This window comes from Balaenoptera musculus, chromosome 10, assembly GCF_009873245.2.
Source record: "Balaenoptera musculus isolate JJ_BM4_2016_0621 chromosome 10, mBalMus1.pri.v3, whole genome shotgun sequence".
Lineage (NCBI taxonomy): Eukaryota > Metazoa > Chordata > Mammalia > Artiodactyla > Balaenopteridae > Balaenoptera > Balaenoptera musculus.
This window is the reverse complement of record NC_045794.1, coordinates 11,752,951-11,778,551: the sequence shown is the minus strand read 5'-3', so window position 1 is coordinate 11,778,551 and position 25,601 is coordinate 11,752,951. Positions and strand designations below refer to the sequence as shown.

General features: G+C 32.6%; 1 protein-coding gene across 3 annotated transcripts in view; it reads right to left on the bottom strand.

Moving 5' to 3' along the window:
• The window catches only part of LOC118901982 (activating transcription factor 7 interacting protein), a 117,108-nt gene that overhangs the window by 16,726 nt on the left and 74,781 nt on the right, over window positions 1–25,601 (bottom strand). For all 3 annotated transcript variants that reach the window (XM_036865822.1, XM_036865821.1, XM_036865823.1), the window contains exons 6-10: window positions 22,331–22,396; window positions 11,470–11,543; window positions 10,825–10,913; window positions 7,792–8,430; window positions 2,881–2,945 (exon numbers count right to left, since the gene is read on the bottom strand). In XM_036865822.1, coding sequence (XP_036721717.1) covers window positions 2,881–2,945; window positions 7,792–8,430; window positions 10,825–10,913; window positions 11,470–11,543; window positions 22,331–22,396 — 933 coding nt within the window. The remainder of the gene's footprint in view (window positions 1–2,880; window positions 2,946–7,791; window positions 8,431–10,824; window positions 10,914–11,469; window positions 11,544–22,330; window positions 22,397–25,601) is intronic.

The following is a 25,601-nucleotide window of genomic DNA, read 5'->3' as shown; positions in this document are numbered from 1 at the left end:
ATAAAACTACAGATGCGGCAGAAAAAGATTTCTACACTGTTTTACAACATACGATGATACTTCGAATAAATAATTTTTTTCACCATATGAAATATATTAGTAATGTACTGTATGAAATGAGATCTATGAATAAAATATGTAGTAATAACTCATTATATGGAATGTGATAATAAATACTTATTTGGAGGACATTAGAGAAATCTTCATTCAAGGACTACAAAGAGAATATTTTACACATTTAATTATTTTCAAATTAGCTATGTCTGAACAACAGTCATTTCCATACAAGCCATCCAGATTCCTTCTAATTTATAATAGCCTTAAAGTGTTCAGAAGTACAGCTAAGTAAGATTTGGCAGAGAAAAAAGACATTGGCAGAGTATACTTAGAAAGTTAACACTCTAAAGAATCACAAGCTACCTGTTTCATACCAGATTCTATTTGCTACTAAGTAACATACAGCGGAAAAACCTAACAATAATTTCTTAATATATCTTCAAAAAAACAATAGTGTTACCTTAATCAAGGTATTCAGCACAACAACAAAAATTTTATTTGTAACCCAAAAGAGCCAGTAAAGCATCAATTTATAACTGGTAGCACATATATATTTCCAAAATGGTTCCTTATTATATAATAAAACTTGCATATTATATTTATTATTTAAATCACTGGTACTCATTCAAAGCTGAAAATCTTGCTTTTTTTGACCAGGCATGACTTTGGCAGGTTAGCTCCCTAGTCATGCTACTTGTATGTGTTTTTCATACAATGGTATTGAATTACTCTTCCTGTAAGCCAAATAAAATAACCACTGAGAACTTAATATTTGGTTGCACTGTCTCTTTGCTACCTGATGCAGTCACTTACTATTTCAGGCGTCTTTTGGATCGACTGGTACAAGTTGGTTCATCAAAATGTAAGTTATACAATACAATGTAAAGTAAAACATTTTAGATTCTAAAACCTGTAAAGTGGGGAGTAATACATGATGTTTTAGAATTTCTAGAACATAGTAAGCAGCTGGGTGTGACTGGATTTTATATTATTTTGTTTTGTTGTTTTTCTTTAATTTAAAAAGGATATTTTTAAGTAAAGAATTTTAAAAGTATAGCAAACTTTTATATCAATTTTAATTTCACCTAGATGTTTACAATATTACATACACTTTATTTCAGCAATCCAGTATAACTTTTTGCAATGATGAAAATGTTCTATATCTTTGTTTTCCAATATGGTAGTTACTAGCTATATTTGGCTATTGAGCCTTGAAATGGGGCTACTGTGATATAGGAAGTACATTTTTTATTTAAGGCTAAATTAAATTAAAATTTAATTTAAATGGCCAACATGTGATTAGTGGCTACCACATTAGACAGTACAACTTTAGAAGAATCATCATTTTTAACAAGATAAAAACAGCCATTACAATGTCCATTTTTGTGTCTTGAAACATTACCTAGTGTGTCCAGACAAACAAGAAAAAAAATTACTGAGGGAAATAAAGTTGTTTGTAATTTCTTTGTTTAGTTTTAGGTTTACTTTATAAAGTAAGGCTAGACTTCCTATAAATGTTACATAAAAGTCACTGAAGGGGCTTCCCTGGTGGCGCAGCGGTTAAGAATCTGCCTGCCAATGCAGGGAACACGGGTTCGAGCCCTGGTCTGGGAAGATCCCACATGCCACGGAGCAACTAAGCCCGTGAGCCACAACTACTGAGCCTGCGCGTCTGGAGCCTGTGCTCCACAACAAGAGAGGCCGCGACAGTGAGAGGCCCGCGCACCGCGATGAAGAGTGGCCCCCGCTTGCCGCAACTAGAGAAAGCCCTCGCACAGAAACGAAGACCCAACACAGCCGAAAATTTAAAAAAAAAAAAAAAAAAGTCACTGAATATATCAACATTTCCTATACCATGTGTCTTCCAGAAAGTACTCCATATACTTTTAATTAAAAACATAGCTACTACAAGACATCCTCAGAAGCAATCAAAACTTTGATCTTTAATATCATATAAAAAGACTGCTAAAATTTTTAAGAAATAAAATATTTCTAATAGCTTTCTATAAAGCATGGTGTACACCTATCTTTGGTTAAAAATCCATCATTTTAAAGGAAAACAGCCAAAATTAAAGATCATTATGCCCTTGTTTTAAAATTCATGTAATTTATTCATGCCTGACTTCTTCAAGATTTTTTATTTTTCTAGGAAAAATATATGCATTTCTTGATATGATTAAGAGGAAGGGAAGAAAATAAAGTTAGACTATCAACAACCTAATGACTTCCCTATAAATCTATTACACCTAAAGCAATATAGTAAAAGAAGTATGATGAACATTGTTAATTTAATACAGGAAAAAAGTAGTTACTCCATTCCTGAGTGATTTAAATTTAACATGAAAAAGTACCAGGACTGGCAAAGTGCTAATAAGCTATCAGAAAGATCAAGATTTTCTTTCCATAAAAGCTATCTCTGATCAGCTTTGAAGAAACTAAAATGATGTCTCTGTGTGTGTTGGCAATGGCAGGACAGAGGATGGGGGGGGGAGGTAAACCAGTGAGACCTTCTTAAATAAGATGGGCCAGGAAGAAATTACGCATGGAGACTTAAAACTTCACAATATATGAAGAAAAACAACTAGACTGTCGATTATATATAATCCAAGCAGTTAGTTAATTTAATAAACATATTATTTCTAAGAGAATTACTAAGCAAAAAAACTCAATTCCTGTCAAACAACACAGAGACGCTGTTTGAAAATTTTTGGACAGTTGTAAAAAACAGAATAATTTTCATTTTACCAAAGAATACTGATAGAAATTCATTCTCTTATGGACTGTAATTACAATTTTACTTTGAAACAGTAGGAAAAATCTTACCTGTGATGTGCTATCAGCTGCTTTCTTATTAACAGAAGCATCTATTGTTTTGTTTGTCTGGTTTTCTGAGGAGTCAAAAAACAAAACAAAGCAAAACTCAGAGCTATTCTTAAAGGCACCTACAAAATGTGAAAGGATGGGTTGCTTTACATACAACAATTCATGTTAATTTTCTCCAATTTTTTTTTGTCGTCAACATGTTACATATGTAAATAGATCCTCTCAAAGACCACCACTACAAAGTCTTTCAGAAGGACAAATTCATAATAGAGATCAAAACACTTCACATACTCATTAACCAGAAATTTTAACTCTAACCTAAGGAATATTGCAGGGAAACAATTTAAGACGTGTGTAACTTAAATGCTGTAACATGAATGGTTAAATAAAATATAATCCTTCCATACTATATACCTTTGGAGAAAAAAAATTTAATAACAAAATTTAATAGCAAAATGTATTAAATTAAATGTATTAAATTAATAGCAAAAATGTAAATTCACTAGAGAAACAGTTACAAACAGTGATTCTGATGAAATATACATGGATAATCTCAGTAGGTCAATCACAGATGATTTTTCTTTATTCAGTTTTCAATTAACTTGTGTTGAGTTTGTGGTATATGTATGTGTGTGCATGCAGGTATGTACACACACATGCACACACATACATATGAAAGTTGTATGTATAGAACTACAACTATATAGTTGTAAAAAAGATAGCTGAATGAAAAAACAGCACAGAAAAGAAACCACGTAGGTTTTTCTGCCTCAATTTCTAAAGAGAAGGTATTAAATTTTATCAAATGTCTTGAGCATCTACTGAGGTGATTCATCAGTTTTTTCTCTTTGGTAATGTGGTCAATTATATTAATAGGAATTTTCTAATGTTGAAACATCCCATCCTTGCTTTTTGTCAGAAAAAACGTTGGTCAAAATATGGCACTCCTTTCATCTGTAAATCTTCATAACACACATATAAAGTAAACCATTTATATTAAAAAAACAAAACCAGAAACAGGAGACAGAACCATGTATTTCTACATATAAATCTGTATGTCAAAAAAATCAGGATAAATATCTACCTATTAAAAAAGAGGGTTTTCTAGGCTAGGCAAGTAAAAGGAGGCCCTTACAATTTCTCCCTACCCTATCTGAATTATCTTAGTTCCTTTCGTAGGAAGAATATAGTATATATATATATATATATATATATATATATATATATATATAAAACTCTAACATAAGGAATATCGCAGGGAAATAATTTAAGATGTGTATAACTTAAAAAAGATATATACATATCTTTAATACCTTAAAATTACTTCATTTACAATGAATCAGCTTCTGTTCTGGACTGTGAAGTTCTTGAAATACTACTTAATAAAAAACTACTTCCAGGGTACTGATCCTACATGGTTGAGTATTAAATTACACTTATGACATTACCAAAACATCAGCAATTTACTACCAATTTTTTTAATACATATATACAATGTCAGAATACATTCATTTGGATTTAAAACACATTTTCATTTTCAAATGAAAATAAAAGGTAAATTCAGAAGCAAAGTAGGTGAGGGACCTTCATTTTTATTTTCTGTTGAAATATCCTCATACAATTATCTTCAAGATTCAGAGAAGATTTAGATTGCTTAATAAAATGTTTTACTTCTTTACACACACACAAACACACACACACAAATACTAATAACTATGAGAGTTTTGTTATCCAGAGTGAGTCTTTGACCTAACTGTCTCAGGACAAAGAGTTAATTATTCACAGAGCTATAATAATATTCCTTATTCTAGATTTTCAGTTAACTTCCCCTACCCCTTTATTACAGATTGTTTTCTTGATTCTTAATCATTTTATAGTCTCACTGTATCTTTTGTTTTCTTTTACCATAATATCTACTTTAGATAAATTCTGAAAGTTAAAAGTTACAAATCAATCTATCAAGCAATAAAATTGGCAGGGTGTAAGGTCAAAAATTGTACCTCAAATTCTTTCTGTCATATGGGAAACATCTCTATCTCTTTATTTTGAAAAGATATTGTCACTTTTTACCAACACTGCATTTTTACCAGAATAATAAAAAGGTTTTACAGGAGTGCCAATTAGTAGTATACCCCGGTAGGTGCTGGATAATGGTATGAAAAAGAATGCAATGCAAGACCTTTAAATCATTTTTACCACACCATGTCTCATCCAAATCACTCCAAGAGCCTCCTAACTGGTCTCCCTGTTTTTCCCCCTCTAAACCATTCCCCTCACTGCAGCCAGTGTTCATGGATGTCACACTCCTTCCTCTCTGTAAAAATCCTTTAAAACCCTATTTCCCACCATCTTTCCATTCACTCCATTCTCATACCGTCCCAGATCTCCCATATCCTCTCACAGAAACCTTCATATCTTTACACTCATCACATTGATAATTAATTATTTATTTAATATCCAAGTTCCATATTTGATTATAAGCTTGTTTAGAATAGGGACTATTTTGTACATTTCTGTGTATCTGCAGGATTTTAGAACAATACAGGCATTCGATATTTTATGAATGAATGACATAAGCTATAATTTGGTCTCTAAATTTCCAAGTAGTCCTTAGGACAATTTTTACTTTACATTTTACAAAAAATATTGACTTACTCTACGGAATATATGTATATAAAATACATACAAATGCATGCTGTCTAGTTATACAGTATATGTTCTCAGTAAGTAAATAAAACCTACATAAGCATAGGATTTAAAACTAATTACTTTATCGCATTAGGGATGTATTGAAGTTTGGCTTCAACCTTCATATTTAGCCAAAATTTGCTATTTGGCTTCAGCTTAGGCTTTGGCAAGCCTCAATAGCTAAATGCCTACTTTAATGCCATTTATGGCACCCCTAAAATTATGCATGATCAAAGAACATATCTTCTCATAGGATCTCATTCTAATTAACATTATGAACAACATAAAAACAAAGCTTATCATTAACATTTTTGGTTAATATCTAATAATTTACTTTCAAAAGTAGGTAAGCATTCTAAATAGAACTCAAAATGAAGATCTCCTTAATATAATTTATGTATTAAAGTACATATAAATGTGTTAAATATATGTTAAAATATAAAATTTTACGTATAAGTATAAATGTATATTATCACAAAAGTAGACTGATGTTCTAATTAATAATAATGGGGAAAACTATTAATTTTATATACAAAAATAATCAAGGACAGTCAAGTAATTAAATAAATACAAAACAGACTAACACTCATTACAACTAATAAAGCGCACTAAGCTAGATAACTTTGGGAAAAACATACCTTTTGTGTCAACAGATGTTCATACAATGTTAACAGGATAATGAAATTGAATTACAATTCTGATATTGTAGAAGTATTTAGGGTACTTGCATTCATAACATTAAACAAAATAATCTTTCAAGTTATTTATTTCTTTTCAGGCCTCGGTCTTTCAGGGAAAGTTCTATATTTAAGAATATATCTTATCTTGTGACCATGAATTAAAAACAATGTCAACTAGGCTCAAAATTTCATAAAGAAGAAAAACTCCAGAATCACATAAAAGAATGTCCATGATAATCATCTTCCACCTGACATATTAAAAAACAGTAATGACTGGAAGAAAAATAAATTAGAGAAATATGAAGTAACCCCAAAATCTTGCTCATCACTGACCTCAATTAAAAGTAAGCATCTTTAGCATATAAGGATGTGATAGCAGATAATGCTAAAAAAATATGGTCACTGTACCATGCAAATATTTAATTTTAAATACTAATAATAATTCTATTTGAAATTTCAGATTTACCCTTATATCCCAGATGTTAATTGTATGAAGATGATATTCAGCTTCAGTCCAATATTAATTTTTATCTGCCATTCATTTACTCTCTCAATAACTCTATGAAACACCATCACTATTTTATGAGAAAATATACTCAGAGGACAAGTACACTAGTGAAGACTACATGAGAAATTTAAAAAAACAAGGCTTGTATATCTCACTTGTAAGAGTAATTTTGTACTTTATAATCTGTTTTCTTATATTCATGGTCCACTTACTACAACAGTAAGACAGATACTATTAGGAATTTCATTACATACATGATGCCTAGGCTTCTCTCCTGTCTTTCCAAAAGCAGTGGGGATAAATGTGAAATCAGAAATGACAGAATAAGCAAGTTCAAGAATGCATACAAATGTATTGCTTTTTAAGAACAAGGAAGACATATAGAGTTTTACAGATTTTAAACAGGAACAATCAAGTTCTCATTTTTGCAATACTTCAAGTATATATACATATGCAAACTTAATCATGTAATATGTCATACGGGAAAATATATAAAAGAGAAACAAAAAGCAAACATTCTGTAGTAAATTAAAGAGGGAAAGACCTACTTTTAAACCACTCAAATTTGCAAGATATGAGTGATGAATGCACTGGAGGATTTGGAGGATTTTTTCCAAATGGGTAGGGAAGATATGTGGTTTTTATTTTCTTCTTATTAGCATATATTATGTCAATTAGATACTTTAAAATATACTTGCTCTATTCAGATATATCTGAAAAATGTATTAGAAAAGTAATTCATAATGCTTGCTACAAAGCCTAAATTAAAAATTCGCACAGATTAGGAAAACCAGTAAAAGATAAATTACAAATGCTAACTTCTCACTCAAAATAAACTCTCTCTCAAATCCCACTGTAACAACATCATTTCTCTTAGGTAACAAAAAACTTACTAAAAATAATCTCTGTGAAAATTCTATTTACTCTGTTCTTCCAATAATGCTAGTCACTTACACACACACACACATGTGTTCAATTACCTATAGACTATTAACATGCTTGCATTTCTATTATTAAACCTCCATATTGACTTACCAATTCTTGTGGTGGTAGTGCTGCTCTGTTCTGCAGGAGATGAAGTACTAAAGGCAGAAATTGGAATTTTCATCTGTATAGGGCCTCGATTATTTGATGCACTATAGAGTCCTGATGGGCCTACTGTGGGTAAAGAAGTCCTTGTCGCTTGCACGATAGAGTGCGCTGTTGGAACAGCCTGTACAGCAAGTGTTGTTCCTAGTGGTGCAGCACTGGCAGGAGAATTCCTTTGAATACTAGGACTGGGCACAGAAGGAACGTTGTTTGGTTTAGTGGGGTTTGGCAAGGATGGCAAAGATACTGGATTTTTGGTAAGACCACTCATTGTAGGTGGGCTTTGTACAGAAATGAATTCAACGTTGCCAGATGGTTGATTGGTCACTAAAGTCCCTGGATGGCTCTGCAGGAGCTGAGGTTGGGAGGATACGGCAACAGGTACATGCAAAATCACTGGTAAAGACTGTAAAGAGATTGTAGGTTGGGGATTTCCACTAGGCACCTGAGTAGAAGCAACTACTGTAGCTGTGTTGGGTGCAGGAAGAACTGACGTTGCTGTCAGAGAACCCGAAGTCACTGGAGGCTGCAATTTAGGTTGACTACTGACAACTGTTGGAGGAGTGACAAGATTGGTTGAAGATACTATAAAAAGAAAAAAGAAGTCTCAGTTTAAATAGCTATCTTTATCAGCTAAGATAATATAATACAAATTTGATGTATTGCAGTATATACAGTAAAGTCTCTCATAATTAAATTTTTAATTCAAGATTTAAATCCTTGAATTCTTAGATTATCTGTAGAAGCATTTTTGCATCTGTATTTGGTACATTATGAAAACAGCACATGTTTTATGATTAAGGCAGAGGAGTGCTATCTCTGTATAAAAAGAGTCTCTGAAAATTATTATACTTACTTCAGAGTAACTAGCTGGAAAAACAACTAAAAAACATTGAAAACTAGGTAAAATTGTATAGACAATTTTGAAAGTACATTAAAAATATTATAAATGCCTTAGAACACTGGCAATACATAAACTCAAATAGAAAATCTAGAAAGAGTACCATTAATGAATAACAGGTAAACCTGGTGATGGTATTTTGTCATTTGGACAATGTGAAACCTCTATCTGTGGATCAAAAATTTTACTGGATTCCCTGGGGAGGAACTGGTGAGGAGAGGCTGTCTCTATTAACACTCTATTGACATTATGTGATATGGAAAATAGCACGGTGAAGATGGGAAATGAATTAAGGAGCAGATAACAAAGAGCAGAGAAAATCAAAATGCTTGTCACTGTAGTTTTACAGTCATTTTAGTTCAACCATTTGTGTTTATTCTCACTTGAACAGGTTTAAAATCAATGACCAAGTTTCTTCTCAATGATTTGTAGTCTTTCCAAAATCATAGGCACGCTAGAGCAGCAATTCTCAAGGTGCAGTCCAGGGAGACACCTGGGGATTACTGAGACCCTTCCAGGAAGTTTGAAATGTCCAAACTATTTCCATAACAATAATAAAACATTATTTGACTTTTTCACTGTGCAGATATTTACAATGATGGAGCAAAAGCAATGGTGAGTAAAACTTTTGATGTCTCAGTATAAAAATCAAGGTAGTGGTACCAAACTAACCAAACTATCACTGCATTCTTTAATACCACATGTGCACAGTAAAAACCAAACAAAATCAGTTTCATTTAAGAATGTTCATTATGAAGTAGTAAAAACTACTAATTCTATTAAATCTCAATTCTTGAGTATAGTCCGTCTTAATATTTTATGTGAAGAAATGGGAAGTACACATAAAGCATTACTGCTGCATGCCAAATAAGGATGTCCGGCTCAAGGAAAAGTGCTTGTAAGACTGGCTGAGTTGTAAGCTGAGCTAACAGGCTTTTTTAATGGAAAACCACTTTTACTTGAAAGAATTACAAGCATACTGTGGTTATTCACACTTGGGTACCTGGCAAATATTTTCTTGAAAATAAACCAAATACGGCAGTCACTTCAAAGAAAACGACCAACAGTATTTATTGGCAATAATAAAATTTGAGTTTTAAAAAACAAAAATTAGAACTTTGGAAAATACGTCTACCTGCCACTGAGGGCAGGACAGCTTCCCAAATCTTTAAAGACTTGTCTGAGAAGAACTGACAGTTAAATAAATAAATATGATTTAAAAAAAATATTTATTAATGAAGTGTGTCAACATTTGGAAGACTTAGAAAACTCAGTGAATATTTTCCAAATGATCAATGATATTAGTAAAAGATCCATCCAAGTACAAGACAGACAAATGAATTTTAATGAAAAATTTAGAAAAGTTTATTGGTGTGGTTTCTGATTCCACTTTGCAACTAACCTTTAAGAAACTACTACTTGCTGTATCAAAGAAGAATATCCACAATTCACTAAAAGGGCTAGGCCTTTTCCAACTACATATTTGTATGAGGCTGAATTTTGTTCACATATTTCAACTATAACAACAAATTGCAACAGATTGAATGCAGATGCAGATATGAGAATCCAGGTATCTTCAGCCATCTTAATGTTTTAAGTGAGGTATAAAAGAGATTTAGAAAAATTTAACACAATAACACTCTTTTTCCTAATTTTTTTAAAGCTTGGAAAAGAGCTACTTTTCATCAAAACATGTTACTTATGGTTCATAATATAGGTTTGTAATCATTTTAAAGTGAATAAATAAACATTTAAAAATTTTATGTTTTAATTTTCACCATAGTAAATATCAATTAATACACCCACATGAACAAAGCTCTTTGGATTCTTAATAATTTTTAAGATTATAAGGGGATGTGAAGACCCAAAAGTTTGAGAACCACTACAGTAGAGATCTGAATTTCTGTATTTTCATGCATATCTGCGATCCTGATTTTTAAATAAACTTTGTGCTTAGCACTCAGTTTCACATAACTGTGCTCAGTTTCTTAGTCCATTTCAACCTCAAAAGAACGTAAGAAAAAAGAACCAAAACCTTCAATTCCTAAGAAAATGTATTTCAGTGTTAAGAATATTACCTGTATTCACAGGGGTTTGAAAGGATGGCGGTGTGCTCTCGCTTATATTTCTTTTGGACTCCAACATCTGTCTCACTGTGTTTGCATTTCTATGAAATATATATACACACAAATGGTCACTTGATACGCCATTCTAGGGGATATCTATTTATGTATAGAGAAAGTAGTGGCCCCTTGGAAAAAAGGGTGGCTAGACTTAGATATTAAAGCATTAAACTGAGAGTGAATGCAGTGAAGCAAAGCTGGCACAAAGACTTTGGAATGTTGGGGTCTACAGCATTAGGGGAGAGTCTTCCTTCTATATTCTATGTCCTCAATACTTTAACCTGAGAACCAAATGTAGGTCCGAATATCTGCACACATTAGATTTTATCACCCCTGACGAAAGCATTTCTCAATTAATTAAGATAATACTATTTAACACAAGTGGTTAAAGAAAGCCTTATAATAAATTAGCAAAATCAATATTCATAGGTGAACAATTACAACAAAGCAAAAAGGAAGCAAATATACTTAATCCAGTATACCAAACACTTATCTTTACATAAATACACAGAATCACATTCCAAGATTTTTCTGCAAAGAAAATCAGAACTTTGTTCTCTTAATTAAAAACTTGATAAATAGACTGTTTACAATTCTCACCTGTAGGGCACACTGTTATTGCTGCCGACATCAACTATGGACTTTCCTGGTGATACAGGTGGGTTTGGTGGATTCTGGGGGAGAAAAATACCAAGGTAAAATAAAACCCAATTCACAAGAGATCTTTAAAAATAAGACCTTTAAATGCCTTGTCAATATGTTATCTGTTATTTCTATAATATAGTGGAAAATCTTACTGAGAAAAAAATTTAAATCTTGGCATTGCCACTTGTTAAGCCCCTTACACAAATTACTTAGTCTACTGACACAACTGCTTATCATATGAAAAGTGAATAGAATAATTCTTAAACCTCAGTTTTTGATATGAGTAAATAAAATAGAGAATATGAAAGTAGCTTATATGCTCTAACGGTTCAGTAAACATTAATATGAATCTAAAGAATAATTAGACACTCATTCAATAAATATCTAGTGAATGCCTACTATATATCAGGCAGATCAGGCACGATTACAAGCAGAAACTCAACAAACAAGGTAAGTATTTATTTTTCCCCAGAAGTAACTGATTGCCAATTAAGTGGTATCCTAGGTCACAAATCAAAATTATTTTTACAATTTTTGTTTAAAAAATAAATACTTGCCACTACGTGACTTACAATTTCATTTAAAGATGTCCCAATTCTAAACTTCAGAACAAACTAATTTAACCCTTTTCTGCTCCCCAAAACAGGGAATATAGAAAGAGAGTTCTAATATTTATATGCTAATTACCATTATTTGGGCCTCCATCATTAATGACACTATCATCATTTATTTCTTAAATTGAGAAAAATAAATAACTCTACTCAAGAGTTAATTAAGTATAATAATAATACATATAATATTAAACAAAAGGTGGTAAGTGCTTAGGATCACATCAAGCAGATGCCACTAATCACTCTTCTCAACAACAAATATATCTTGCTGCTTTTTATAGGATAAAAGGATGATTTTAACCAAACAGTATAGTGTTGTACTAGTTACCTGTGTAGAGGAGACAAAAGATAAAAAGAATTAAGATAAACTGTTCTAACCTGGCTGTGGACGCAAAAACATTTGAAATAAATAGAAAAGCAAATGAAAGTAACACTGTAGTATCACTCGAAAAAGTTTAAAATTTTTAGGGGAAAGAAATGCATCTTCTAACAAGTCTTTGAGTAATTAGTACACTCAAAATAGTTAAAATGAAGGTAAACAACATTTCAGGGAAAACAAAAAAACAAAAAAGGAGCAGTATAAGCATAATAAATAAATATAACAGGGCTTAGAGTCATCAGATGGAGGACCTTAAACACTACAGTGTGGTGACATCAGCAAGATGGCAGAATTGGAAATCCTATACCTTCCTTCCCTCATGAAGACAATGATTTAGCAATATAAGAACCAAATTTCACTTGTAAGAAGTCCAGAAACCTGTTGAGAGATTATAGAACCCCAAGTGAAAGCAAGCCCCAAAAGAGATATATGGTAGTGGGTAGGAAAGTCTGCTGCTCTTACCCACCATACCCCATCCCCCTCCTCTCACAGTGTGGTGCAATCAAGAAAAAATTCCCAACAACTGTCCTCTCCTTTGGGAAGGAAAGAGAAGAGTGGAATTTGCATGCAATATTCTGGCTTTTTGGGGTACTGATAAGGCACTGGCTTCAGTCTCACCTGACTTGGATAAAGCAGCACAAGTTGGATGTCTGGGGACTAGATGAGAACAAAGGTGAACCCCTTGGCTTGGTACCAAACCAGAAAAATTGCAGTAACACAGACAGACAACAGGGGTAACTCCAATATCATGGCTTGCTAAAGCAGCAGCAAGACTGCAATATGGAAAGTAGATACCAGGTGAGGGATGGGAAGTTCCCAAGTAGAAATAGATAAACCTCTTCAGATGGGAGATACATGCACAAGCTCCAAGAAAATGCATCTTTAAAAATAGGTTTGCGAGGACACCGGAGTATCTACCCAGACTGACTGGTAAAGGGCTTCATCTGTATAAAGATATTCCAAAAAGATGGGGAGGGTATTTTTTCAAATGCCCTAATTTCAACAAAAGAGAACCAGACATACAAAAAAAACAGGGAAATATGGATCAATCAAAGAAATAAAATTCCAGAAACTGAAGAAACAGATCTATGAACTACCCAACAAAGAATTCAAAATGACTAACATTAAGATGCTCAATGAGATAAAAAAGAACAGACAGAAAATGAAATGAAATCAGGAAAACAATGCAAGAAGAAAAAGAAACTTTATAATAGAACCAATAGAAATTCTGAAGCTGAAGAATACAATAACTGAATTGAAACCTTTACCAGAGGGGATCAAAACCAGACTGTATCAAGTAGAAGAAAGAATCAGCAAACCTGAAGACAAGTCACTTGAAATTACTGAGTTAGAGCACCAAATAGAAAAAAGAATGAAAAAAGTAAAGACAGACTAAGGGATTTATTAGACACCATCAAATGGACCAATATACAAATTTGGGAGACCAAGAATGAGAAGAAAGAAAGTGGGCAGAAAGCCTACTTAAATAATGGCCAGAAACTTCCCAAATTTGAGGGAAAAAACTGACAAATTCAAGAAGGTGAAAAGCTTCCAACTGAAATTAACTCAGAGACCTACACTAAGAAACATTATAGTCAAGCTGTCAAAAGTCACAAAGATTTTAAAAGTAGAAAGAGAAAAACGACCCATCACATTTAAGGCAGCTCCCATAAGATTATCAACGGTTTTCTCAGCAGAAACCTAGCAGGCCACAAGGGAGTGGAATGACATATTCAAAGCGCTGAAAGAAAAAAACTGCCAAGCAAGAATACCATAACCAGCAAAACTATCATTCAAAAATGAAGGCAAAATTAAGATTTTCCCAGTAAATAAAAAGCTGATGGCATTCATCACCACTAAATCCACCATACAAGAAACGCTAAAAGGAGTCCTTCAAGTAGAAATGAAAGGACACTAGACAGCAACTTAAAAGCAAATGAAAATATGAAATTCTCTGGTAAGAGTAAATACACAAACAAATGCAGAATCCTGCATTACTGTAAAGTTGGTGCAAAAATCACATAATTCTGGTACAGAATTTAAGTATAAAATATAATTGTAAGTCTATGTTAAAGTATACACAATACAAAAAGATATAATGTATGATATCAATAACATAAAGTGGTGGGAGGAAAGATGTGACTGAAGTTGTTACTAGTTTAAAATAGGTGTAAACTTAAGATATTTTATGTAATCCCCATGGTAATGACGAGAAAATACCTATAGAAGATACACAAAAAAAATGAGAAATGAATTAAAGCACTGACACTACTAATTAAAAAAATAAACAAAACACACAGGAAGTAAACAAAAAATGAAGACAAACAAAACAGCTCCAAGACAAACAGAAAATATACAACAAAATGGCAATAATAAGTTTGTCCCTACAATAATTACTTTAAATCCAAATGGATTAAATTCTCCATAGAAAGACATACTCTGGCTTAATGGATTCAATAAAACAACAACAACAAAACAAAAACAAAAAAAACCAAGGTCCTGCTATATGCTGTCAACAAGAGGCACACTTTAGGTCTAAAGACACAAACAGGCAGAAAGTAAAAGTAAGGAAAAAGATATTCCATTCAAATGATAAGCAAAACAAAGTAGAGGTGACCATACGTATTTAAGACAAAATGAATTTGAAATCAAAAACTATTACAAGAGACAAAGAAGAACACTATATAATGAAAAGTCAACTGACAAGATATAACATTTATAAATATATATGGACATATCATCTATGCCCCCAAATATAGGATGTAAAAATTGGTTTTTTTTTAACAGAAAACCAGAAACACCATAATAGTAGGAGTCTTCAGTACATCATCTTATATAATGGATAGATGTTCCAGACAGAAAATCAGTAAGGAATCCCTAGAAATGAACAAGACTAAAGATCAAACAGACAAATGTAGAAATTTTCACCCAACACACAGTTTTCTCAAGCACACACAGAACTTTCTCTAGTATAGATCATATATTAGGTCACAAAACGAGCCCGAACACATTTAAAACGATGAAAACTATACCAAATATCTTTGTGAATCACAATGGAATAAAACTTGAAATCAACATCATAAGGAAAATGGAAGAAAGTCACAAATATGTGGAAAACTTTTAAAAATCCAGTGAGTAAAATAAGAAATCACAACGGATACTAGAGGATATCTGAGATATACGTAAACAAAAACACAACATACTAAATTTATGGGAAAATTGATGCAGCAAAAGTAGTACTAAGAGAAAAGTTTGTGGTGGTAAATGCTTACCAAAAAAAAAAACAAACCTCAAATCAATGGCCTAACTTTACACCTCAAGGAACTAGAAAAGAAAAAAACAAGCTAAACTCCAAGTTATAAGAAGGAAGGAAACAATAAAGATTACAGCAGAAATAAATGACATAGAGAATACAAAATCAATAGAAAAAAAATTTTTAATTGGTAAAACCTTATCTAGATTACCTAAGAAAAAAGAAAGAAGGCATAAATAAACAAAATCATATATGAAACAGGAGGCATTATAACTGATGTCATGGAAAGAGAAGGATCATAAGACACTACTGTGGCAACAAATTGGATAATCTAGAAGAAATGGATAAATTCCTAGAAATATGCAACCTACTAAGACTGAATCAAGAAGAAATTAACTTGAACAGACCTAAACAAGTACAGAGATTGAATCAGTAATCAAAAACATCCTAACAACCAAAAAAGTCAAGTACCAGATGGCTTCACTGGAGAATTTACCAGACATTTAAAGAAAATCAACAACAGCCCTTCTCAACTCTTCCAAAAAACTGAAGTGGAGGGAACACTCCCAAACTCAATTTATGAAGCCCGCATCGTCCAGATACCAAAGCCAAAGACACCAAAATAAAAGAAAATTACAGGCTAATATCCCTGATAAACATATATACAAAAATTCTCAACAAAATGCTAGCATATAAAATTCATCAGCACATTAAAAAGAATTATACAACATGGCCAAGTAGGATTTATCCCTGGAATACAAGGATAGCTCAACATATGAAAAACAATCAATGTAATACTCCACATTAAAAGAATACAGGGGAAAAAACCCACATGATCGTCTCAATTGTTGCAGAAAAAGCATTTGACAAAAGTCAACACCTTCTCATGATAAAAACACTCGACAAGTTAGGAAACTACCCAATATTAAAAAGACCATGTGTCAAAAGCCCATAGCTAATATCAAACTCAATGGTGAATAACTGAAAGCTTTCCCTCTAAGATAAGGAAAAAGGTAAGTTTGCCTGCTCTCACCAATTTCTTCAACATGGCACTGGAAGGGCCTCACAAGAGCAATTAAGCAAGAAAAATAAATAAAAGGCAGCCAAATCGAAAGGAGTAAAAGTATCACTGTTCACAGACGACATCTTATATTTAGATAACCCTAAAGAGGCCACACACACATGAAAAAAGTCTGAACTAATAAATGAATTCAGCAGTGCTACAGGATAGAAAATCAACACGAAAAATCACTTACATGTGGAATCTAAAAAATAAGACAAACTAGTGAATATAACAAAAAAGAAACAGACTCATAGATATAGAGAACAAACTAGTGGATACCAGTGAGGACAGGAAAGGGGAGAGGGGCAAGATAGGGATAGGAGATTAAAAGGCACAAACTATTATGTATAAAATAAATAAGCTACAAGGATATATTGTACAGCTCAGGGAATATAGCCAATATTTCATAACAACTATAAAGGGAGTATAACTTTTAAAAATTGTGAATCACTATGTTGTACACCTGAGATTTACATAATATTGTAAATCAACTATACCTCAACAACAAAAAAGAAATCCGATGTACGTCTATATACAAACAATGAGCAATCTGAGAAAGGAATTAAGACAATAATCCCATTACAATATCACTAGAAAGAATAAAATATTTAGGAGCAAACTTAACCAAGACAGTAAAAGACCTTTACACTGAAACCTACAAAACCTTGCTGAAAGAAATAAAAGACACAAATAAGTGGAAAGACATATTCATGGGGATTGAAAGACTTAATATTGTTAAAATGTCCATCCTATCCAAAGCGGTCAAAAGTTTCAATGCAATCCCAACCAAAATCCCTGTCATTTTTTGCAGAAGTAGGAAAAAGCATTCTAAAATTCATATGGAATCTCAAGAAACCCTGAATTGCCAAAACAATCTGAAAAAAGAACAACGCTGAAGGCTTCATACCTCCTGATTTTAAAAGCTACAGTAATCAAAACAGTTTGGTGCTGGAATATAGACAGACACATAGACCTGTGAAACAGAATAGAGATCCCAGAAATAAACTCTTATGTATACACTCAAATGATGTTCTACAAGGGTGCCAAGGCTACACAATGGGGAAATGACAGTCTTTTAACAAATGGTGTGAAAACTGGATATGCAAATGCAAAAGAATGAAGTTAGACCATTAAACCATACACAAGAATTTATTCCAAATGGATTAAACACCTAAATGTAAAACCTAAAACTATGAAATTCCTAAGAGAAAGCATAGGGGGAAGCTTCATGACAGTGGATTTGGCAACGATTTCTTGGATCAAAGCAAAGGCAACAAAAGCATAAAAAGACAAAGGAGATTACATCCAACAAAATTTTCTGCACATGAAAGGAAACAATCAACAGAGTGAAAAGGAAACCTATGGAATGGGAGAAAATAACTACTGCAAATCATGTATCTGGTAAGGCGTTAATATCCAGAACATATAAAGAACTCCTACAACTTAACAACTAAAACACAAGTAACCAGATTTTAAAATGGCCAAAGGCCCTGAATAAACGTATCTCCAAAGAAAATATGCAAAATGACCAACAAGCATATGAAAAGATGCTCAGCATCACTCATAAGGGAAATGCAAATCAAAACCACATTGAGATACAGCCTCACATTCATTAGAGTGGTCACTATCACAGAACAGAAAAAAACAAGTGTTGGCAAGAATATACAGAAATTGGAACCCTTGTGTCCTGCTGATGGGAATGTAAAATGGTGTGGCTGCTAAAGAAAAGTCTGGAGGCTCCTCAAAAAAATAATCACAGAATTACCATATGACCCAGCAATTTCACTTCTGGGTATATATATCCAAGACTTTGATCTCAAAGAGGTCAAAGAGGTCACACCAATGTTCATTGCAGCATTATTCATAAGAGCCAGGAGTTGAAAGCAGCCCAAATATCCATCAATAAATAAATGGATAAAGAAAATGTGGTATATACATACAATGGAGTATTATTCAGCCTTAAAAAAAGGAAATCCTGTCACATGCTGTAACACAGATGAACCATGAGGACATAATGTTTTGTGAAATAAGATAATCACAAAACAACAAATACTGTATGACTGCACTTATGAGATACCTAGAGTAGTCAAAATCATGGAAACAAAGTAGAACAATAGTTTCCAGGGGTTAAAGGGGAGGGGAAATGGGAGTTGTTCTATGGGTACAGTTTCAGTTTTGCAAGATGAAAAATTTCTAGAGATCTGTTACACAACAATGTTAAACACAGGTATCACTACTGAGTTGTAGAGTTAAAAATGGTAAATTTTATGTTAACTATTTCTATCATAATTAAAGTAAAAAGAATTTAAGATATTTTTTAATAAAAAAATTGAAATGTAGGATTTAGATTCAATCTAAAATTTGTTTGAGAATCAATTATAAGTCATTGATTTTCATAGATAAAGGATGAGAAATATCTTGATATTTATTTTACAGTAAAAAACTAGAAAGGATGAAAGTTAAAGGTATCAGTCATAGAGCAGTAAAATAGATTAGATTATACGTGTGGTCTTAATAGCAAACTGCCTATGAGGATTTTCTATTCTTTCAGAAATTAACAGGAAATGTTTTAAGACAAACCTGAATAGTGGGGTTCACTATTAACTGGTTAATATCAGAGGACCAAGGAACAAATCTAAATAGAAGAAAAGCATCTGAAGTGTCATTGTTTGTTTATTTTCGTAAGGGGGATAAAGTTCTAAACATTCTTTCTATATGTCTTATTTTTAAAACATAGCAAGACACAGATGTAAAAGTACAGTGGATACCATAATTAAAGAGAATTAAACATGAAAGAACAAATCTTTGAAATTTCTAGAAATCTCTCTCACAAGAAGAAAACATTAACAAGAATGAGTTAGAAAGATGTCCAAGTTTTGAAATTTAAAATTGGCCTTATTCACAAACTAAAGAAGGAAGGAACAAAATTTGAAAAACTGAATACTACACCTTAACATTTCCTTCAAGTGCCACATATACTAACTGTCCAAATTAATCTTTTCCAATCTTTAGGAATTACACAGTATTTGTCCTTGTTTCCATACCAGTTGTAGCCCTTCAAGACAAACTTTTCAGGGATTGTAATATTTTCATTTTTATTCCTTAAGGTCTCTGCCTATCTTCTTTAACTAAACAAACAAGAATTGGTAAGTAGTTTTGAGAACAAATTTGATATGCACAAACACTGGAAAAGTACACGGTGGGCAGCACTGCTTAGTTCAGACACAGGATGAAAGGAAAAAATGGAAATTCATATTGCACAAAACAATGGAAAAATTTCAAACCTCTATATTTCATTGATGCATAGCAAATAAAGGTTAAACAAAGATTTATACCAATTTTCTAATATAAGAAATAAAGCAGCTTAGTTTTTATACTGTGACAAAAAAACAAAGCTGAGAAAGTGGAGTTTAAAATCAGAGAATTAATTACATCATCGAAGAGGACCATAATTTAAAAATCTTTGGCTGTGGCCGAATGAGGGTTTGATGAGACTAACCTGTGTAAACAAAGATAAAAACTATCAGTTGTTCAAGAAAAGACAGAAATCAGAGCTTAAAAAGTTTAGTTAAAAGAATACAGAGATGCAGAACAGATTAGTAGTTGCCAGGGTACAGGGAGTGAGGGTAGGGTTAAGGCAAGGTTGAAACTGTAAAAGAATAGCATGAGGGAGTCCCTTTATGGTGAGGGAACAGTTCTGTATCTTGACGGTGGTGGCAGGTTATATAAATCTATACATGAGATCAAACTGCACAGAAATACACATACACACACAATTAATTCATGTAAAAACTGGTGGAAACTGGTAAGGTCTACAAAACTATTTAGTAGAATTGTACCAATTTCTTGGTTTTGATATTGTACTACAATTACAGAAGATTTCACCATTGCGGGAAGCTGAGTGAAGGGTTCATAGGAGTCTACGCATTATTGTTACAACTTCGTGTGTATTTATCATTATTTCAAAATAGATTTTGTTTTAAAAAGTCAAGTAAAGAAGATATGAAAATGATTCAAGACAGAAAAATCCTACAGTGATAATGACTACTACTGAAATAATTACTATTGGCAATTACTATGTCCCAGGCAATGGAGCTATCAAGACACAAAGAAATGTAACTTGCTCAAATGATAAAAAAAAAAAAAAAAAAAAAAAAGAGGAGGAAAAGAAAGAAATTCAACTAAAAACAATACTGCAATATACAAGTGCTATACTAAAAATACATATTAATTAGCTTCCCTGGTGGCGCAGTGGTTGAGAGTCCGCCTGCCAGTGCGGGGGACACGGGTTCGAGCCCTGGTCTGGGAAGATTCCACATGCCGCGGAGCAACTAAGCCCGTGTGCCACAACTACTGAGCCTGCGCATCTGGAGCCTGTGCTCCGCAAGGGGAGAGGCCGCGACAGTGAGAGGCCCGCGCACCGTGACGAAGGGTGGCCCCCACTCGCCACAACTGGAGAAAGCCCTCGCACAGAAACGAAGACCCAACACAGCCAAAAATAAATAATAAATAAATAAATAAATAAATTTATTAAAAAATAAATAAATAAATAAAATAAAATAAAAATACATATTACTGAATAACTAAGGAAACAACAAAAGCAAAAGTGTGACTACAGACTACAGTTTGTGTGCTATGCTATGACGCTTGGACTAAACTACATGGGGGAGAAAAGGAAGAGGAGAACCAGGCTACTTGAGGCAGTGTAATACTAAAACATTTTGGAGGAAATAATAGTCTAGACTAGGACACTGGCAAGTACAGGCATACCTTGTTTTATTGCACTTCGCAGATACTGCATTTTTTACAAATTGAAGGTTTGTGGCAACGTGCGTCAAGCAAGTCTATAGGTACCATTTTTCCAACAGTATTTCCTCACTTTGCATCTCTATGTCACATTTTTTGGTAATTCTTGCAATATTTCAATATTTTATATTATTATTATATTGTTATGGTGATCTGTGATCAGTGATCTTTGATGTTACTGTCATTGTTTTTTGTTTTGTATTTCTTAATTAAGGTATGTACATTGTTTTTTTAGACACAATGCCATTGCTCACTTAATAGACTATAGTGTAGCGTAAACATAACTTTTACTTTTTTTTTAACAAAAAAATTTTTTACAAATTTGTGACCCGCTTTATTGCAATAATCGCTTTACTGCAGTGATCTGGAACTGAACCTGCAATATCTCCAAGGCATGCCTGTATGTAAAAAGAGAAACATGGTAAGGCAAATCCCCAAAACACAATTTTAAAGATGGATAGAAAATACAATTTCAAGAATGCTTTATATAAATAGATTAATATGTACTGATGTATGAAAACAGTGAGGATTAGAAATGGTTAATAATTAGTTCTAGAGCAGCAGCTCTGGAAACATGCAGGAAGTGCACAGTATGAAAGCAAATTTCAGACCTGTAATAAAGAAAGAGTTTCCTCCTAAATCAGCACTTCTTAATATTACCACTTAAGGCTAAATATTAATTATGCAAGAATAGAAATTCTTACTTCTTGTCTTTTCTTAAGATCTTCTTTGGCTGCTCCAAAGCGTTTGGTTAACCTGGCTATCTTGGCCTAAAAAGAGCAAAAACGAGACGGAAATCAAATGGCATTATAGTATTAAAAAGGAACCCATGCATACATAACAAGAAACCCACAGGTAATAGGATCCTCAGAAGACAGCTAACAGCAAAGAAAATAAGGCAAGTTGACTGTAAAGCATATATCTGAAAAATACAGAAAATCATAACAAAAACGTAAACACTCTTAATTTTATAAGATTGGCTTTTTCCCTCCTTGAACTGTGGATGTTTGCTCACAAACCAGTGTATTTCTGAACATGTGTGCTTGCGTTTGTTATTTTTTAACACAGTTGTAACCACACTTAATTTTCTCACTGAGAAGTGTACAGTAAGCATATCTATAAATCCCTTACTGATAGTACATATGAGTATATGTATAATATATTGAATCATTAGTTATACAGTCTCTCCTACTGGATGTGTTCAATTGTTTCTTAACTAACTGCTGCAGTCAAATAACATGCAATTAATAATTTTGTTCTTTCAGATTACTTACTTAAGCTACATTCACAGAGGTGGAATTCCTGAGACAGAGTATATTTTTAAGGCTCCTATCTAAATGCTTTTCAGACAGGCTTTGTTAATTTACACTTTCAATAGCAATGTATATAAATGTTCACATGATATTACTCTTTGAAGTATTTAATTTCACATTGTGTTAACCTTTAATAAACTGACAAAAATGTTACCTTCTTAGTGTTAACATTTAATAAACTGACAAAAAAGTTACCTTCTTAGTGTTAACATTTGTCAGTGAGATTATTTTATTAATCATTTGTACTGCTTATTAAACACTGCCTGATCACATATTTTGCCCACATACATATTCATAAAAATTTAATACCAGAGGCAGAAAGGAAAAAAATAGAAAAATTACCCCATCACCACATGAATATTTTCTTTTTATTTATTTCCTTTAAGTCTTTTACTAAGGCATTGCTATGATACTCAATTGTTTTTCTTGTTGCTGCTGCTGTCATTTTATGATAAATATATTTTTAAGAATTTTAAACTTCTGAGTGCGTTCATGAGGCCTGCCTAAGGAAGTGCTCTTCCAGATAATTTCAATTAGCCAATACAATCATATCATAAAAAGAAAATATTATTTACTTTTAAAACCTTCTTTCCCAATATAGTCACTTCTACAAGAGACCCCAAAACTTAAAAGTATTCAAGTCCACCGATATGGGCTAGGCAATCAATTACCTATGACTCCCAGGGTGAAGATTTTCCTCAGGACTGAATTATTTATGCATATTATTAACCCCAAGGACATGTACAGCACAATTTTTAGAATTCTTAATATGGATTTACCTTCCTGTAACTAAAATATTTCAAGTAATTTTTTCAAGAAAGGTATATGAGAAAGTGTTTTCTGTACTCCAACTTATACAAGAATGTCTTTCATTTTTTCTTTTGGCAGGCTATCTGGTAGGTATTCTATAAATTGCAAAATATGTATAGTATTATTATTTGCCCTTAAAAATGAAAGCAAATTTAAAACATTATTTTGTATATGTTATATATGGGGAAAGGTCTAGAAGAATAAACACCGAAGCTAACGGTGGTTACCTCTAGAGGCTATGACTGGCAGACAGTGTAAAGAGAGCTTCAATTTCATGTCATATACATCTATAGTATTCAAATATTTCTTAAAAAATTTTTTTATCACTTCAAAATTTAAACTACTGGCAGAGGAAAAAAATAACAAAATTTAGACACAGACATGTTTTCTTCTGCCATTTAATATTATAAAAAAGAAATCAAAGAGCAGACTTTTTGTGTTGTTTTAATCTAGGGAAACTACAATTTTTTAATTATAATTCAAAATATCTATCATAATATGTCTAAGATTGGGTCTCTTTTTCTGGCAAGTATTCTGTGAGATCTTTTAAAAACTCTATAAACAAGTCATTTTTTTAGTGAAGGAAGGTAATATTCTATTACTATATCTTTGATTACTACTACTATTTCATTTGCTCTTGGTTTCTTAGGCACATCTATCATTTCTTGTATAACGGCACAATGGTACCTGTTTAAATAAAAGTTGCATAAATTGTTGGGATTCAGACACACTGGGGCCTTGTTTAGCAAACTATGCAAACCAAGAATTTCTTTGTTATGTACCAAGGAATATCTCAGGAAATAATTCTGTGTGGAAAAAAAAAAGTAATCGTACATCGTTTGCCTAATAACAAATATTAGCACTCAAAAAAGCTAGTGAATAAACAGACACATGGTATTCATTATTGAACACTGTCTCTTAGATTAGGCAGCCACAGATTTACTCGTTGAGGGAGGCGAGTGGGAGGAGAGACTGAAAGAAAAAACTGAAAAAGCTATTTTCAGTTAAAACTACTTAAAATGGCATTTTATAAATCATAACCAATGGAACATTGGATTCCAGAGTGTGTTGACAGCTTTTCCATAAATAATCCAGTTGAAATTTTGAGTATCCTGAATTTGCATAGTGATTTGAGAGGAATCAAGTCTTCCTATCCAGGAACATGGTATATCACTGTTGACTCATGTTTTCTTTTTCTGTCCATTTTCTTCATAATGGTCTTGAAATTTTGTTTTTCGGTTTATTCTTAAGTATTTTCTTATTTTTAAATGTCTACCATATGTGAAACCTTTTTCTCATTACAATTTCCCACTGGTTGTTGCTGATGTACAGCAAGGCTACTAGAATATGTTTTCCTTTTATCAGTTAGTTGCTAAGCATTACAGTTTATCATTTACCATTATTACTCCTCATTCCTTTTTCCTGTTTTTATTTTATTGCCCTGTCACCAAAGTTCTAAATAGTAGCACAGATAAGGCATCCTTGTCCTATTAACTCTAATGGAAATATTTCCAAAGATCCACTATTAAATATGATATTTATAACAGGTTTCTGATAATCTTTATGAGATTTAAGGTACTTCCCTTCTATTTTTTCCAACAGCTGCTCAGTTTTAGCAAATCCTCCTTGTTTGGTATCTACTGAGATGATCACACAATTTACATCCTTCTTCTGTTAGTACAGTGAAATATAATGGTTAATACTGAACCAGCCTTACATTCATGAGAGAAACCAATGCTGGAAAATAAAACTGGCCTATATTTGTTCTTTTCTTATGCCACAGAATTCCACAGTTGGGTGTGCTTCATGAAATGAGGCCTCATCTTTTCCTATACTCTGGAAGTGTTTATAT